Source organism: Cyprinodon variegatus, unplaced genomic scaffold (assembly GCF_000732505.1).
Source record: "Cyprinodon variegatus isolate N-32 unplaced genomic scaffold, C_variegatus-1.0 Scaffold2257, whole genome shotgun sequence".
Classification (NCBI taxonomy): Eukaryota; Metazoa; Chordata; class Actinopteri; order Cyprinodontiformes; family Cyprinodontidae; genus Cyprinodon; species Cyprinodon variegatus.
The window spans coordinates 114-19,592 of record NW_015152710.1 but is presented as its reverse complement, the minus strand read 5'-3'; the positions used below and the strand labels follow the sequence as shown (position 1 = coordinate 19,592).

The 19,479-nt window shown below is 36.2% G+C and overlaps 1 protein-coding gene across 1 annotated transcript in view; it reads left to right on the top strand.

Moving 5' to 3' along the window:
- The window catches only part of LOC107080730 (leucine-rich repeat-containing protein 7-like), a gene marked incomplete at its 3' end in the record, with an annotated part of 20,865 nt that extends 1,778 nt beyond the window's left edge, over positions 1–19,087 (top strand). The window contains exons 2-14 of the mRNA XM_015368936.1: positions 5,191–5,308; positions 5,470–5,548; positions 9,145–9,234; positions 9,710–9,766; positions 9,905–9,968; positions 11,909–11,983; positions 12,073–12,217; positions 12,758–12,830; positions 13,391–13,411; positions 14,491–14,508; positions 16,741–16,870; positions 18,656–18,771; positions 19,018–19,087. Coding sequence (XP_015224422.1) covers positions 5,191–5,308; positions 5,470–5,548; positions 9,145–9,234; positions 9,710–9,766; positions 9,905–9,968; positions 11,909–11,983; positions 12,073–12,217; positions 12,758–12,830; positions 13,391–13,411; positions 14,491–14,508; positions 16,741–16,870; positions 18,656–18,771; positions 19,018–19,087 — 1,056 coding nt within the window. The remainder of the gene's footprint in view (positions 1–5,190; positions 5,309–5,469; positions 5,549–9,144; positions 9,235–9,709; positions 9,767–9,904; positions 9,969–11,908; positions 11,984–12,072; positions 12,218–12,757; positions 12,831–13,390; positions 13,412–14,490; positions 14,509–16,740; positions 16,871–18,655; positions 18,772–19,017) is intronic.
- Between the last annotated feature and the right edge of the window lie 392 nt (positions 19,088–19,479).

Sequence of the window (19,479 nt, the reverse complement as noted above, 5' to 3'; positions counted from 1 at the left end):
TATCGAACAATGTGCTTTAACAAAAGACACATTTTTTGTGTTTAAAAGCAAACATGATGAGCTTCAGAATTTTGATAGCAAATTTAAAAATGATTTTATTTATTAAATGATTTGTGTTTCTTACCTTATTTTGAGTATATTGATATTAATTCTCAAAATATCTACACAAATGCTGATCAGAGTCGTCCACCAGGCCAGGTATCTGTATAAAACCTACATCTACTGGTAGAAAACAAACCATAATATTTCATGGGTGCGGGCACGGGTATAAATGAACAAAATGCAGGAAGGTATCATACAGAGAGTTACAGCATGAATTAGACTTATTTATATTTTCTTATTCATTAAATCTACATCCTAAAAATTTAATTTATTCAAGAATATCCAGATAACAGTATTTATGATTGATTTTAATTAATCATTTTTTTAAGCAACGAGGCAAACCTTCTTACTTTCTTTAATTTACAGCTGTTAATCTGTGAGCGCACAGGATGTGAGTGTGAGGCCATGTTCTTTACTGCCTCTGTTATTATAAACAGCTGTGAGTACACTTTATTGTCATGGTTCAAATCGCCCATTTTTATTTATGGGTCAGTGTGGTACCGGACCGGTTTTTAATGGGGATTCTCACTTTCTTTCTCAGTTTTGACAAATTAGACCCGTGCAGGGCTGATGTTGATTACTCAAGCACTGGGACCCTTTTACAATTATGTTGGGTTTTTTCCAGAGCTTTTGTACAGTACCTGCATGAAAAGTAAATGTTTACTTCACACTAGGCTTCATTACATCAAAATCACTATTAATTGATATGAGTAATAGATGCTTTAAGTCCAATGTGTGTACATATAGAGGAAGTTCCTCTGATACACTGTATTGTGAAAAACTATTTTGGCAAAAGCACTTAATAAAATATGGTGCTGGCAATATTATGAGGTTGGATGATTCATCTGCAGGAACAGAGAAGGTGGTCCGAGTTGATGGGATGATGAATAAAAAAAAAAACTCTTGGAAAGAATAACCTTTTAGAGGCTGAATAAATAGTGGCGATACAGATGGGGGTTCCCTTTATGGCTAAAACCCCCCTAAACATGAAGCAAGAACTACATATTATACTCTCAGTCTGCCAATGGCTTCCTGTAGAAATAAGGGTAGGTTTCTCTCTCTTTGTCTCAGATGGAGGAATTCAAATATCTTGGTGTACTATTTGTAAGCGATAAAAGGATGAGTGGCTTCCTTTGGAGGTTTTTGGGGCATGTCCCACTTAGATAAGACCTCGAGGAAGAGCCAGTAAATGCTTGAGGGAGTATTTCTCCCTTCTGACCTGAGACATAAGCTGGAAAGTGTTGATGGGACATTCATGAAAATGTAAAGTCCAGTTAAAATCTACACCTATATATAAAATAGAAGACGCAGAATGACCAAACACTGATGTTCATAGATATCCGTACAATCTGACATAGCTTGGCTGTTTCAAAAAGGGTAGGAATATATTTCAGACTCTAGACTTGAGGGAGCAGAAAGCATTTTCACCAGTAGGGACGCTGTTGAACACTGTCTGTACACCAAAACAACGCTACATTCTAATACCTACCTAATATCTACCAATCTCACTGACATGATACACAGATAATCCAGTTATAAAAACTAATAATATTAATAATAGTAATATCATAAATTCCTCCTGCGTATTTCAAACTTACTACACATTGTGCCACCTATGATTTCCTTTATTGCATTAATATATAGTTTTATTCATTCTGATATACAGTGGGAGATCTATTAGTTCCCTTCTCTTGTCATTTTGATTGGTAATTAAAGAGACAACACACTCAAGTTGCTGTTGGTGTAAACACACAACCACATAGTAAAAACAGAACAGAAAAGACTATTGGGTCATATTTACCTTAAAAAACCTTAAAATCTAAGCGACAGTTGTCCATTTTAATTTTGGATTAGTTGTTAAATAGAGAATTGTGTGATGTCCTTAGCGTATTTAATCGATACATTTATTTCTTTGCCAACTATTTTTAAAGTTCTTTTTATCTAAAACAATGAAATTTCACTTTTTATCTTGTTTAGGCTAGTAAAAACATCCCAGAATTGTAGCAGTTTTTTTTATCAGGAGAACTGAATGTGTCTGCATTACAGTGTTGGATGTTCAGATTTTGATTTGTAAGAACATGCACACTGTCATGCATGCTTCACAATTATCTTTTAAAGTGTAGTTCCTTAACATGAACCAATAAATAATGTACTGTTTATCGCCTGCTTTGTTTGCTGGCGCTCTTGCACGTCTGAGACCTTCACAGCCCCTGCTCTGTTGGTACGATGTGGCCTTCTAATATTTCAAGGAGAGTTAAAGGTGCTGTTTATTAACAGGCTGTCACATATATTGGTATTCTGTCCTGGTTTAAATGACAAAGATGGAGAATTGGATTTCTAAATTTAGCCTGCTGGATGGAGACCAACTAATGGGTATTTGTGAAAGGCAGGCTAAATGTGCATTTAAAATGGATAGAAAAATTTAAAAAAGCTCAGCCATGAATACGTACGCCAAGATTGTGTTTAACTACTGACTGATGGGGGTTTATAAGTGAGCTGGACAGCCTCTTTTTATGTTACGAGTATGTCAGTTAGTGTGCATAAGATGGTCTGGTGCAAGCTATTATTTTCTGTTATTTCAAATGCTGAAGAGAAAGGTATGACTGGCATTTTTGCTGAGTTTAAAAGCAATAAATAAATAAATACACTTGTTAAATTCTTGATAGTAAGAAATACAAGCATTATTAGTATATTTCATAATTTCAGAATAATATTGGTATTTTGAAATATAGCTTTTTAACAAACAACACTTTTTTTTTTTTCTTTAACCAGCTAATTCCGTTTTTATGTTGAATTCTTAGTGACTATGATGCAGGTGAACCTATTTCTGAAAATGTTTCAAGTCACAAAGTTTATATATTTTTTTTCTATCTGAATATGACCACCACTGTTGACTTATATAAGAATAAATGGTTTACTAGCTTGTTCCAATTCATGCATAAAATCATAAAATCATTGTCTCTAACAATTCAAGAAATTCAACACTCTGCATCAAAGAACATACCCTTGTTAAGACATTTACACACGTAAAACAGTGTGAGTGTTTTTTTGTGCACTCTAAATTCCAGTCTGACCAGATGACTGCTGCACCACTGAAGAATTACTGTGCTCTTTAAATGTCAGTCTGTGCATATAGATCTGTGCATAATAAGTATAGGTGTGAATATTAGTTTTAATTCTTGCCAAAACTGAATTAACACACTGTAACTGATGTTTGGATTTTGGTTTAGTAAAATTTTCCCTGGTGAACACACAGTGAAATAATCTATGATTAACTACAGTATATTCAGTATCAATTATATATTTCCCAAATAATAAGTTGTTGTTAGGCTGTCAGTTCTATTATAATGTTTTGTTTTATTTAATGAGGGAATTATTCACATAACATATCAATTTACAATCCCTACTTTACCTTTGACCTTAAATTAAGAAGAGACAAAGTAAAACATAAAAATTGATATAATGATAAAATACAGTAGCAAGATTTGTATTTAAAAAAGTAGATTAAATTTTGGTTTGGTATATTTGGTGATGAACATTTTTATGCAAAACACAATAGTCCATAGCAGCATTAACGGTTTTAGAATTGTCTAAAGTGCTCATCGAAATTCGTTCTTCAGGCTTCCTAAAACATCTAACAAAAGTTGCTACCTAGAGATTAAGTTTTAAAACACAGAATAAGCATTGGTTCCTGTTCATTTGCTTCTCTTTGACCAAAGGATACTCAGGTCTGCTTCCAAGTGATAGGTTTGGTCTGTCTAGGTTTTCTCTTTGCAAAAAGAAATTTAACTTGTGGAAAAAGTTGCAAGTTGCAACAAACTCATCTACATTAAGAGTTTTTAATGAATTATGAAGTATTCTATATCTGCATAACCTAAATTGGTGTTTATATTTGATGCAGGTAGCTTTGTTGCCTATTGGGATTCTGTGTCCTCTACATTGAAAAAAATTATGCTAATATTTTTGGCATTTACTTAATCATTTTTATTTACTTTAACACAATTGTTTTACGTTAGCAGGGTAGGACATAAAACTTTTGTGTTAAAGTAACTAAAGATGATTAAGTAAATGCCAAAAGCGGTTGCATAATTTTCTTTTTCAGTCTAGAAGACATAGAAATGCTCTGCCTTTTCTGTGTTTCACTCCATATTTCTAGTATTGGATGTTCAAAGCTAATTATTTATTTATGTTTAAATAAGAAGTAAATCAAATTTTGGAAAAACCTGAAAAATTTACGTTTTGATGAATGCCTTTTGCAAACAGTAACCTTCTTTGCCATAACAGATCATTTCTTGCAATTTAATGATTTTTGCTGGGTAATACATATAACTTATACTAAAGACATGTCTCTATTTTTCAGTTCTGCAAATTTCCATTTGTAAATCATTAAAACTGAATCATGACAAAGTGTGAATGTGTGAACTGCAAGATCTGCACAATAGCTATTACCATTCATGGAAGGGGTTTATATTTTCTATACTATAAGTTTTGCTTGTGGTGTGTTACATCATTAACAAAACAGTAACGGATTTCAGCTACCCTGAATGTAGAGTTGAAAAAAATTGAGAAAAAGGTTTAATTTGCTGTTTCCAGTTGTAAAAACCCATATGTTTCTATATTTGTATTCCTTTGATGCAGGATTATTCAACAGTCTAATAGATTTGTGTTGAAATTCCTGTTTATATAAATCTAGTTTTAATTATACAAATTTTTGTTTATGCATTTTTGAAACTATCTTGATCAGAACTCTTAACATTTGTGCCTTAGGAATATTTTCCTATATAAGCACTTTTTGTGAAGGCACTGCTCACTGTTATGCATGTTTAGATTTTGCTGTATGTCCCCACAGAGAGTACTGAATGTTTTCGCTATTACTCTTTTTCTACCCTCTGGGGCCACAGTACAGGGAAAATTAAAACTGCATTATTTATCGAAAAAAAAAAACTAAACAGAACAGTTTTTTCCAGGCCTACTGCAAACTTTCAATGCTCTCTTTTGTTATGCAGCATTCTGTTTGACTTCTGTTTGGCTTTTCTAATCAGAGTTAATTCATCTTTTGTTTTCCATATCTGTTGTTTTCTCTCATAGCAACTCTTCCAGTGCCAGGCCCTAAAGAAGCTGAGCTTGCCTGATAACGACCTTTCCAATCTTCCTACCACCATCGCCAGCCTGGTTAACCTCAAAGAGTTAGACATCAGTAAAAATGGTAAAGATTTCATGCATATGGAACTATATTTTCTAATAACTGCATTCAGCAGCAAAAATTCAGACATAACTCCCAGCACAGACATTGCTTTAAGGTACTTCTTTAATCTCAGAATGCCTATTTTATGCTATATCACTGTTTATAATGATGCACTCCAACAGGAATCCAGGAGTTTCCAGATAATATAAAATGCTGTAAAGGCCTGTCTGTGGTAGAAGCCAGCGTCAACCCCATAACAAAGTAAGACTCCAACACACTCTAACACTCCAAACCGGAACCTCGAGCTGTTTCGACAAAGCTTTATTTTATAAGCTCATCAAGAAAGATATTTTAGAAGATAGTTAGCACAGAAACAGTTACCTTTCATAAAGTCTTCAAAGCCTTGATGTTGACATGTTGATATCCAGACATGGTAAAAACAATCACCATGTCTGCACTGTTTACGTTAGGGTCAGAAATCACTAGGGAACATGTTGACTGACAAATTCCAGAACAGCAGTAAACAGCTACACCTTGCAGGATAATCATCTAAATTTAGAAGCTGTTGTGATGGACCAGAGTTACTGACTTTGATTCTTTTTAGCTAGTGTCCTGGACTCTTTGCCTGAGGAATTTATTTCAGATCAGAGGGAAATTTGACAATACATTGAGTTGTGATCACTTAAACTTTACTTGGTTTAAGAAGAGTTTGACCTCTGTGATCTGCTGTTTTTGGACTGACTGTGCCTCAATTGAAAGAGTAGACATTTTGCAAAGCTATAAAGTCGCAAAGTTGTAGCATTGTTTCTAGCTTCTCACATTTTCGCATGTTTTGCACCCCTGGTAAAGGGGTAAAGCCTAAATTCCAGCAGAATCTGGCTGAATGTGGCTTAGGTGAAAAGTGCTTTAAATGTCAGCACAGTTGGATTCCATACAGTCTGATATATATGACTATAATAATATAAATATATTCCATATATACATATATATAGTCTCATATATGCACACAGAACAGCCAGAAATTTCCTAACAACTTATTTCTAGTGGCAGAATGAGCTGTGTTTTTGCTTCTTCTCTCTGGTGTTTTATAAAATATTTTTGCTTGTATAAACGTTTTTCTGCAGGGCTTCCTAAAGCCAGCCCACATGTAATGTGGTTTAGCTGCTGTGCAGTTGCGGTGCGGGTGTGCTGCAAAAAGTTACACACACTGAAAGCTGTGACTAGGCTATCCCTGCTGAGCCCCCAGCTGCATAAATGCCACTCGACAGAAATTAAGTTCATGAGGTTTATGCTGTTTTGGGGAGTTGTACAGCAAAACTTATTAGAGGTGCACATTGATATCCCTTCTCATCGTCCAATAGCCCCTCTGTTTTTGTACTTGCACAGTACCTTCTGCATTATCCAGGACCAGGTCACAGTGCAGAAGTCTCAGCAGAGACTCCCAGACTTCCTTCGCCCTAGACACCTCTTACAGCAATGCTGAGTGAAGCCAGAAGTGCTCCCTTTTCAGCTAAGAGACATAGTCCCTCCAGCATGTCCTGGCTTATGCCCGAAACTTTCTCCCGGTGGGACGTGCCTGGAACACATCCTGAGGGACATGTCCAGGAGCGGCATCTGAAAAATATGTCAAAGCCACCTCATCTAACTCCTCTCGATGTGGTGGAACAGGAGCCCTGTGGATGAAGCTTATTTCAACTACTTGTATCCAGGATCTGGTTCTTTCTGTCATAATCCAGATTTTATGACCATCAGTGAGGGTAGACCGACTGGTAGATGTAGACCAACTGGTAAATTAATGTCTTCTCGTTCAGTTCTCTCTTCAGCTCAACAGGCTGGTGCAGTTTTACAGCATCTACCATATCGATTCATCAGTTGATCTCTGCTCCATTCTCCCCTCACTCATGAACAGGATCAGAAGATACTTAAAGATACAGTGGAGGATTTTCACAATTTTTTTAAAAGACCTGCCCTCTCCACTTTAAAAAGAATGCACATGCACAACACTTAATCGCTTCAGAGAGGGAAAGCTTATTAAACACGTGTGAGAGAATGCCAGAGGCCGTTCTCCTCGTGTACGCTCAGTTTGAAAGTTGTTGTTCTCATAGCTCATACAAGCTTACTGTGTTTGAAATTCTGCCCTAACCCCTAAAACCCTTCATCACTATATAGAGTGGGGACTAAATAGTGGACTTTATTGTGAACTCAGTTAACTGACGATTTGGACAGATGATCACTACTTTTTGCTCCCTGTTGGTCACATAACTCCAACTCCACCGCTCAGTGCCTGCACCATCTTTATCATTAGTCACCGCTGTTGGTTAGCCACAGCCTACTGTATGGCAACAACAGCCCATTGTGACAGAAAATCCCATAATGCTTTGCTCGGAGAGCTCTCCACGCAAAGCATTCCAGGATATATCTGCCTCTTCTAAGGCATTTATTTTCTTCTCATACACTTCATTGACACTTTTTCTATTACAATCCTCTGCAGTTTTCAAAGAACCGTGGTGAGAAACGTGAGCTTCAATGACTGTCTGAAACCGTAGCTCATCACACATGTACGCCTGAAAGTGCGAATGCACAGAAGAAGATATCTAACTGGGGACGTGCACATACCTAGGACGGCTTTACGTAAATATATCACCAGAATGATTGACAATTACAGTAGGAGGAATACTTATTTTGATGATCTAACCAGAAAAATAAAATCCTCCACTACCCCTTTAAAGTTATCCGCTTGAGACAGGAACTGTCCTCCAACCTAAAGGATACAAGCCACCTTTTTATTCAAGAACCATCGTTTCGGATTTTGAGGAGCTGATTCTGGGGCACTTTGCACCTGGCAGTAAACATCCCCCGTGCATGCTGTAGGTTTTGAGAGGAGGGAGCCTCCAGATCAGGGTCGAAATTCACTGGTTCCCAAATCAGACCCCCTCTAGCCTTTGGCAGTGCCAAGAAATCCTGTTAATAAAGGCTATGATCAAGATTGGTGAAAAAATGCAGCCTTGCCGGAGTCCAACATGCACCTGGAACAGGTCCGACTTTATGTTGGCAATGCAGACCAATTTCCTGCTTCACTTGTACAGAGAGCGGATGGCTCCTTTCCCCTGGATTCAGGAGCTTGATGCAAAGACAATTTGCGTCAGGCAAAAATCTGTTTTTGGGGAAACACTTTGTTGATCTGCACTGCTTTGGTGTACACTGCACCACAGCTGATGTGAATGTACACATTGATTTGAATGATTTGGATTGCTTGCATCACCCACACTTCAGCTGCACAGCAAACTACAAGTAGAAAAGTAGAAAAAAAAAAACAGTTTGAAATATTTTTTATGACACTTTAAATATGTAAGATAATTTTAAAATCAAATTGATTTAATAACATACTGTATGTAAGCTTTTTATTCTTGCTTATTATCTGAAGGAGAGTTTGTGTATGTTTACAAACACTAAACATGCAGTAACTAAGCTAATTTGCTAATGCCTGGTTGGCTTTTTTATGATTGCTCATCAGATCCACATATTTTTAAAAAACACATTTTTTTTATCTTTGAAGTCTCAGGTGTGCATTTATAATTCCCATTTTCTTACCTGCTGATGTTGATGAAGTAAAGAATGCTGCAGAGGTAAATGTTTCCTATGTGTCTGTGTTGCGCTTGTGCTGCAGATGAGTCATCTCCAGGCCAGCAGCGTTTAGTTGCTTCTGCAGCCATGCAGAAATTGGCCATGTTTCCTCCCACAGGAGGAAACTCTTTTTCTTATTCCTCTTTTGCACCTTGCATTGTTTTCTGTCTTTTGTTTCATGTGTGTTTTTTATATTTTAATTTTTTTTATTTTATTAAATATTTCTCTTTAAGACTCCCAGATGGTTTTACGCAGCTCCTGAATCTGACCCAGCTCTTCTTAAATGATGCCTTCCTGGAGTATCTGCCCGCTAACTTTGGCAGGTGAATTGATACATGTGTTTATCTTTAGTTGTGTTTTATTTTGGATGGTCGGGATTAACGCAAACATTTACTCTTAATCTATAACCTCTATTCATATATTCTATTTAGTGTTTAACATATTTTTGAAGATGCATTTACCATGAAGGATTTATATAAGGAATATGCCTTTTTGGTTAATTCTAAAGCTTATCTGTTGAGCAGTGTCATTTGATATGACTATTTAAAAGCTGTGTGAGTGGGTGCTGGTAATTGAAGTCTGTATTGAAAAGATCCTATAAAAAAATCAAAATTACTGGATATTTGTTGAAAAGAACAAAAAGATATCTAACAGAATGATTTTAGAGATTAACTTTTCTTTTTCACTTCATTTATTTTTGTGTACTCTTTTTTTGTTAATCCTATTGAAGACTGTTGCATCTGGCAGAGTGCAAATAAAAGGAATTAGGTTTAGGCTTATGTTCCTTCTGTTATTCAGGCTCTCCAAACTACGGATTCTGGAGCTGAGAGAGAACCACCTGAAAACCATGCCAAAGTAAGACAGGGTACCATATGAACATTTGTATGTTGGAAAAAAATAACTTATCTTAAGAAAAATAATAACCCTGCTTGTTTTTGTGTTAGTTCATGTGAAACTCAATATGGATAACATTTCCATTTTCTGTCTTTCCAGGTCCATCCACAGACTGACACAGCTGGAGAGGCTGGATCTGGGTAGCAATGAATTCTCTGAAATGGTAAGATCAGTTTGTCTAATGCCTTACTTTTCACCACTTTTACTAGAAATGTTCAGAATAATATAGGTAATATAGATTAATTGAATTGGACTGTGTGGTGGGTTGCATATGGTAATAAAAGTAAAAGGCTAAAGAATGGAGAAGCAGGACTTAGTAAGTGTAAAGAAGGACTATTATAAACACTTGCTCACAAATACAAATAAGGAAACCACAGGGAGTCCAGGCTAGTGTGATGCTCTAATGGTTCATGTACTGTACAACTCTGCTGCATTTATTATGTCCAATGTTAAAAGAGACAAATAACAGATAAGTAGACCTGTTATGATAAAGCATGGATAACCTTTTTTCTTCAGCTTTGAAAGACCCTCTCCCTCACAACTTAATTCATTTGAGGATTTTTGTAGATGGATTCTACAATCTCTTAACTCATTAATCCCTCTTATTTTCAAGGTTCTGGTTCTGGTTTGTCTGACAACATGGATACTGAAACACCATAAAGCTTCTGAATTTCCAGTTGTAGTGGTTATTGATTGCACAGGGACAGTGTCTGCATAGCATGTTGAAATACTGAGTCTTCAACATAAGTTTTAACATCATCAGCCATGAAAAAAAAAACAAAAAAAAACTAATGTTATTCTTATGGCTTTTGTACCATCTGACCTTTCACTGAGCGAGTCCATTTAAAAGCAGCAGGGAGTAGAAGCTTTTCTCTCCAACCCAACCACCTCTGTTCTGTCAGACCACCAATAATCTTCCACTGTCTGTAATTAGGTCAAGGTACTGGAAATATTACCACAAGCATTAACAGCAACTGAGACATATGCTTGCAGTTTTCTTTTATGTTTTATGCCTCATGACATTAGTCTACCTAGTGGCGCAGTGGGTAGCGCTGCTGCCTTTCAGCAAAAGCATCTGGGTTTGATTCCCGGCCCATCTCTTTCTGCATGGAGTTTGCATGCTCTCCCTGCGCATGTGTGGGTTCTCTCTGGGTACTCCTGGCTTCCTCCCACAGTCCAAAAACATGACTGTTAGGTTAATTGGCTTTTCTAAATTCTCCTTAGGTGTGAGATTGTGTGTGAATGGTTGCGTTGCCCTGCGATGGACTAGCGACCTGTCCAGGGTGTACCCCGCCTCTCGCCCCGGTAGACAGCTGGAGATAGGCACCAGCACCCCTTGCGACCCCACTTGGGTTAAGTGGGACAGAAGATGGATGGCTTCATGACAACATTAAATCATGTTTTAGTAATCGTATATGTTCTGGGGTTGTTTGTTAACTATGTGCTAAAGTGGCATGCTAAAAAAAACACTCTATGTAATAATATCCCTTCAGTACTGTGCACTAGTTATACAAGTTATTTACATACTTAAAGTAGTTTGTATGGGAAAACAGAGACATCATATTTTAGGAGTTTCATTTAAGCTGTAAAAAAAATATTTTCAGAAAGCTAAATAGGGCTATCCTTGCTGATTTTCCTCTACCTCTTGGCCTGTATGTATTTACTTTGTATTATTTAGCACTTATTAAACCTATGAAAGTAGAAATAAACAAAAAAAAAAATTCTTAGTCAATAGCACCAGACTGAATGGTTTCCTTTGCATCAGAAAGCAGATATTTCCGCCCCAGAAAAAGAAAACCTGTTATTAGTCCTAGAGTTTATTCTCTTCCACAAAGTAATTTCCAAAAGTAATTTCCAATTTCATAGTTAAGTCATGTATAGAATTAAATATGGACACCTGTAATCCTAAAGAATTAGCTTTTGACCTACAAAAAACTCTTTTTCATTAAATCATCATTACAAACATACAGTTGCTCTGTGCCTGATTCTGTTTGCTCTGTCCTTGTATGGTCAAAAGAACTCACATGTCATGTGCTCCTTTATTTTCATTTTTGATTTTATAATAACTTACATTAAAGCATATTAAATCTTTTTGCTTCGTAGCCAGAGGTGCTGGAACAGATACACAGCCTTAAGGAGCTGTGGCTGGATAACAACTCTCTACAGTCTATACCTGGGGTAAGTGGACTTTCACCTTAGGCAGGAACAAACAAGTATAAAGTAACGCATTGTTGCCAACTTTTACTTCTTCATCTGTCTTTCTGCAGTCAATAGGGAAGCTTCGTCAGTTGCGGTATTTAGATTTGGCCAAAAATCGCATTGAGTCTTTGGACAGTGACATCTCTGGCTGTGAGGCCTTAGAAGATCTACTGCTATCCTCCAATATGCTGCAGCATCTGCCAGACTCTATAGGTACATACCTACATAACCAGCTTGGGTTTTATTCACAAGGACTGATATATACACACAGTGAGATACAAATTTAACACATGAAATAATAATAAAAAAAGAAACTCAATGATCCCACTTACTTAAGACCAATATAAATATAACAATTAACCAAGCAGCTATGTACATTTTTTTCAGAAACCTTAAACAGACAGTTAGTCTCACATTGTGAACATATAAGAAAAAATAATGTTCCCAATGTAATTTTTTTTATGCTTAGTCCTACTTTCAAGTTGAAACAAACTATCCTGATAATGGCTGCAGCTTTCAAGGGTACATAAAGGGTAGTATTGATCTTCTATAAGTTTCTGCCAATCGGCTACGAATCTGCATATGACCATCTCCTTAATATGTCCCTTAGTTTATATTGAACTATGCTGTAGAACACTGTGTTGATGCTGAATGATAATTATGAATGATCTTGCTAAAAACAGAAAGAGTGAAAGTTAAGTGTTTGTATTACCCATGTGGGAATTTGTACCTGTGTGTCTGCATGTGTTGCAGGAATGCTGAAGAAGCTGACCACTCTAAAGGTAGATGACAACCAGCTGACCGCACTGCCTCACACTATTGGGAGGTGAGAATCCAACACAGATTCTTCAAAAAAATCTAACCCTTTAACAAATGTCAGGTCAGATAAATGGGCTTGCAATAGTGTTTATACCCCATTGAACTTTTATCACATTTTAAAACCAAACATTTGACTGTCTTTTAGTTATATGTTAAGTGAAAGAACAGCACAAAGTAGACGTAGGGGTCTCCAGTCCTGATCCTCAAGATCTACTGTCCTGCAAGTTTTAGATGTATCCTTGACTAGTTTCTTAATTATATTTAACTCAGGTATCATTTTCGTTTTTACATGAATCGAGTGAATGGCTTGTTGCCAGCCCCTTGCCAAACGTCATTGCAACCTGAAGATGTAATTCCATCATTTGAATTAGCTGTGTTAGAGCAGGGATGCATTTAAAGTCTGCAGGGCAGTAGATCTGAGTACCAGGGTTGCAGACCCTTAAGTAGATTCTACTACCTAATATCTAGGTTTTATAGACAGTTCATGCCAAAAGTGGTGATACTCCAGATAGGTCTAGACCTGTTCGAATCGATAGCCGAGCTCTTCTGGCGTCTTTATTTTCACAGCCTTCGAAGGAGCCAGTCCAGGTAGAACGGGTCCTTCAGACCTACAGTGTGTAGTACTGTTGCAGGAATTTCCTAGGTTCAATTTCTGGCCAAAGATCTTTCTGCATGAAGTCTGAATGTTCCTCCCGTGCATGTGTGGGTTCCCTCTGGTTATTCCAGCTTGCTCTCACAGTCCAAAAACATAATTGTTTTTTTTTTTTAACTGATGTCTCTAAGGTGTGAGTGCATATGCATGCATGGTTGTGTGTCTCAGTGTTGTCCTGCAAAGTACTGCTGGTCTGTCCTGGGTTTCGCCCGGCTTTCACCCATAAACTGCTGATGATAAGCACCAGTCCCCAGACAACGGATAAATGATAGATAGGTGACCATCCTCTATATGATATAAGAATGGTTTTAATGGTGCTACAGACTATAATTTCATTGCTATTACGACAAGAAAGAATTTTCAATCATTTTTGACGATTGAGGAGGGCACACTTTTTTTTTAACACCATTTTAAATACACTAACTGAAATGGGCTTTAAGATGTGTTAAAAGCTTGGAATACTGTTTTATGACTTTACCATGTTGTACCTTTATACTTCTGCTGTCTGCTGTTTGCCTTGGTTTTAAGTGTTGTGTCTGTTCACAAATATTCTGCACAGAGCTTAGAACATACCCTTTGGGCTTCAGTGATTCAATCAGTGACTTTTTATTTTATGGAGTCAGATTAAAAGACACTAAATATACCACCATATGAACACTTAAGTTTTCTAAATTATATTTTTTAAATAAACTATGCATCCTTTACATTTGTCTTACTTTGTGTTGATCTATCACCTAAATCCTGATAACAAACTCTGATTCTTCTGGTTAAGGTGTCCAAAATGTGACAAAGGCTATGGATTATGAACACTTTAGCTGCAGATATTTGATTTTGTAATCATTGTTTTGTTTTATTTAAAAACTTCCTTCAGCCAATTCATCTTGGCAGTTTATAATGGATTGCAGATATAGGGGTTTTAGGTGGGTCGTTTATCTTGTTTATCACTGTATTGTAATGGCTGATTTTTGGTTGGGGGGGTCTGTGTGTTATGTTTCCTGCGGTGCCATGGCGTTAGTCCGAAGCCAAAGCAAGGGTGAGTAACATGAGCCTTCTGGATTTTAGGGCTTGTTCAGAGATAGATGTTCAGCCGTGCTGCAGATACAGAAAATAAAAGCTTGCTACCACATGCTGTCAATGTGGGGAACATTTCATATCCATAAAGATTACATGCAAACATTAAACAAAGTTATTTTACTGTATTCAGAGCTTGATTTAATCTTTAGATATGATTTTTATTCTTCAAAAACATCAATAGGAAAACCCACGGAGAATAAAATGATTGCATGTAATGTTACTGCAGTGGTATGACTGTAGTCTTGCTTACATCAATGCATAGGATGTGCAACATTAAATATATTGTCTGCTTTAAAAAGGTAGATATGTTGATTAATTAACCTGAAACATTTGTTAAATATAATTTTGGTGTTGTCTACTGTTCTTCATATTTTTATTTAGATTTTATGTAAGACTTATATAATTTGTGAAAAGAATCATCTTTAAACTTTTGTTTCTTTGTTTCTTTCTGGCTGACTTTAGATATTCCATATAATTCTATATTGCTTATAAGATTGACATATTTGCAAGATCTGTATCTGAACACCCTGAAAGCTCTCTGTCTTCATGAACAAGTCCCAGGATTTGGTCTTGATAAGTAGTTCTGTAGATTAATGACTTCCCCTTAAAGCTCTTTTACTGTTTCACATCCATTGTTAGAAGTGTTTATTTTATTTTATTTTATTTTATTTTTTTACCCTTGTTTAATATTAAATCTTTATAACAAGACTTTAAATTAAATTTTTATTTTGCAGTTTACCTAATAGAATAAATATTTTTCAGTGTTAATACTCAACCAGAAAATTGAAAACAAGCCTTTAGATCTAAAGGCGTGGTAGTTTCTCAAAAGGAGCCATACAGTAATCAGCAACTTCTCCAAACCCCTTTAATAAGAGACTTAAACACCTGCTTTCAAACTCAGATGTCATGTTTCAAAGGTAGTGGTCTATACTGCCACTAAATCCAATTTGTACAAATCAGATTTATTTCACCTGGATAGATTTAATTTTATATTTTCAATAAAGGATCATAATGACTATATTTAATTCATAACCTCACACTACCTTCAAATTAAAAATGAGGTTTTTTTATCAAAGGTAACAGCTTGTTGGGTAGGGGTGGGGGGGTCAAAAAATTTTTAAAGATGATATTTTGGTGATTATGGGGCTGTGAAATGTTTGTTTAAAATTTTATGTAGATGATGAACCTCAGAGAAAAAGTTTGGCTCATAGTGGCCAGCCAATAGGAACGCTAACTTGTTTCTTAGTTATAGTGAACTGAGGTATAATTTTCTGCTAGTTTTTACTGGATATAAAACTGGATGGATCTTAATGATTATTTCCAACCAGAATGACTACACTATACACCCAATGGCGAAACTTCATTGGAAAGTGAAAAAACTGTATTTGAATCTAACTAACTTGAACCATAGCAGTAAACACAAATGTTATTCAAAATAAGACAACCTTTCCCTACACCTCTCCTTTTTCTTTGTCCCTTCTCATCTGCTCCCATTTTAGACAGTATGGTAGTCCAGATGGCCCCATCTGTTGGGAATAATAAGGCAGACTAATGTAATGTTAACAGTGAATGTAAAAATGTTTTCTCATTAGCATTAGCATGCTGTTACTTTGGTGTCAGACCACTGAAGACATGTAAAGGGCAGTCCAGTGTGCTATAGAGGGGTTGAACTAGATGCTACAACAAGCTGAGATCTATCTCTAAAAATAAGAAATATATATTCAGATTATATCTGAATCATTAACCTTTTAGTCCTCAGTGTAGCTGATGTTATTATAATAATATTAAGAAATTTCCATGTAAAGACTGAAACATCATAAGCTTATTTTAACAGTGGAGAAAAATTGTAGCCAAAAATTGTAGATATCATCCAAAATTATGCAATTGTCATTATTTTTAGTTAATATTTTATTTATATTTTCTCTCTGTTAATTTTTACACATGTTCTTTGCAATTACAACTGGGCGTAGCCTATTGGTTGAATCTTTTTTCTATAAATTCTATTTTTGTTCTAATAAAAAAAAAGGTCACATACTACAGGTTAAATGTTATTTATCTCCGGTTTCAGTCTTTCCATGGAATCGATCTCTTTCCAGAGAAAGAATATTGTTTAGAATAGCTACAGACATGTTACAGCCGTCAGAATGACTCCTCTTCTTTTCTTTTCATGTCCTCTCTTCTTTTCATTTAGCCTGTCTCTTTTGGAGGAGTTGGACTGTAGCTGTAATGAGCTGGAGTCGTTACCTCCCACTGTTGGCTACCTGCACAGCTTGAGAACTTTTGCTGCAGATGAAAACTTCCTCATAGAGCTGCCACGGGAGGTAAGCTTATTGATTTCAGCTCTGACACTGATACCAAACAAAACTTAAACAATACAGTTTTCAAATCAGAGGTTACTGTAATTTTTTTTTTTTAAATCTTCAGAAAGATTTTAATTTCACCACAAATACTGTAATCATTGAGTCCTCCCAAAAAAATTGTCCCTCTGTTAAGGTATCATTCTGTTAACCAGCCTGAAGCCGGTAATTAGCTTTACTTTTTTAGTCTTTACACTGTCATGTCTTATATCAATATTTTATATAATAAAAAGTAACCTGGTTTATTATGCTTGCTGTGTTGTAATTTTGTTTAAATGATACATTTCAGACAGGTGTTGCATGCATTTGAATTAGGCTAGCTTGATTCAACAATATGTAGAAACCCTTTTCAGCTGCAGGAATTTTGATGTGAGCTGGTGTGTTTCATATCAAGAGGCTGGATAATTTGACCTCCCTCTTTTCCAAAAGAGCTCAGGCGCAGTCATGGTGAATTGAGAGTATCTGTGAATTACTTTGCTCAAGTCTTACACAGATTCTTGATTGGATTAAGGTTTATACTTTGACTGAGCCATGTTTCAAGAAGATATGTGTTTGTTATAAGCCATGGTTCACAAACTCCAGAGTTTTGTTTTTCTTCTCCAAAAGAGACATAAAAACTTGGGAGTTTGTGAAGCATGGCTTTATTGGGTTATTAGCAGAGTGTAGAACTTGATTGTATGGTGAAGAGGTATTTTTGTCTCAGAGCTATTTTAAGTGGGCTTGACCTTGGATTAATCTAAAAGTTGTAATCATACTGGACCTTAGGGACTGACATTTGAGTTACTTGATGTAAACATTTTGATGGTAGTTCAGAATGTTTAGTGTTATTGTCTAACTGGAGGGTAAACATCTGTCCTTTCTTGCCTTTTTGCTTATTTTCTTACTCGATTGCCCTACATTTTGCTCCATTTTCCCATCGTCTCTTATTGGCCTTCATGTCACTTCTTAAAAGGTTTGCTGCTGTGTTGAGGGTAATGTGCAACATTACTTCTCTGTCATGCAGAGCATTTTGGATGTTGGGCTTAAATATAGTTTTAGTCTCATTTGACCCAAGCACTGCAGATACATTTTTTATGTGTCCCTTACTTGGTTTGTAGCAAATATATAACTTTTTTTTCTGGCTTGGTTTCAACAACATCTTTCTTCTTTCCTCTTCTCCATAAAGGTCAGGTTTGTTTCAAAAATGTTTGCCCAGCTCACCAATTTGCACACCTGAACTCTCTCTCTGATGCTTCTTTAAAGTTAAGCTGAGCTTATTTGATTATGGCTCAGTTTTGTCTGGATGGCTGTGGCAGTTGTGCACTTTAATCTTATTTCATTTTCTAGATACATTTTTTGGATTTTCTATAAACTAGTCCTTTAAAATTCTCCCCAACTTCTTAATGGGTCTTTTTAATATTCACCAACACACTGTTGAGCTCCTCATTGACTTATTACAAAAAAGGTGAATTCTGAAGGCAGTTTGTTTGCACTGGACCGTGCTTGGGCTTATCTGAGTGTAGCAGCCTGAACACAAATGCATGCTGTACTTTTTTTTTTTTTTTTTTTATTAGTTTCTGCCAAACAATTTTAAAAATGATCTATCATTATTCTCCTACTTCACAGTTCTGTTGTATATTGTGTGCCTCTAACACTTGAACATTTGTTATTAAAAAATAATGTAACACTATTCCAGAGTATACCCTTTTGCGAGGGACTGTAACTTATTTTGATGGCTTGAGTCTGTGTGTGTGTGTGTTCCTGTTTTAGATTGGTAACTGCAAGAATGTGACGGTGATGTCACTTCGGTCCAACAAGCTGGAGTTTCTGCCTGATGAAATAGGGCAGATGACCAAACTACGTGTTCTTAACCTCAGCGACAACAGGTAAAGACACGAGCATGCTGGTGCTCTGGGCTACGATTCCAGGTGGCAACATTTTTACAATCAGGCAATAATTTCTCAATGGCAGCTTGGCCGCTTTTCTTCTTACTGCAATAAGGCTTATGGTAACCATGGAAATCAGAGTGTGTTGCCATGGTAGCATGCTCTGCAGGCTGTACAGTGAGTGGGAACATGAAACATCTCTATTCTTTCCCACCCCCCTTCATAATATTTCTGTCTTCCTCCAAGGTTGAAGAATCTACCGTTTACCTTCACCAAGCTGAAGGACTTGGCAGCTCTGTGGCTCTCTGACAATCAGGTATCTGTCCATTTTCCTGCAGGCCCGCAGGAGAGAACACCTGCTAAGTGATATGCGTAACAACACTTCTAGCCATCGTTATGATAATCATATACCAGGTCTGGTTTACAAGCGGATTTACAGAATACTTCCAAAGGGTTTTCCATCACAGACTTTTATTTTGAAAAGCAGCATTTACTTTTGACACATTTGCTTGAGGAAAAGATGCATTGAGGATAAACAATACATATGTATTTTTGTACATGACTAAATCCAGAGATGATTAATTCTATGGATAATAAGAATAATGTTTTAGGTTGATCAAAGCAAGCAAATAGTGAATATATATTACCTACTAAAACCAGAAGCATTTTAAAAAAATGTTTTCTTTATTACATATTCATTTAAAATGG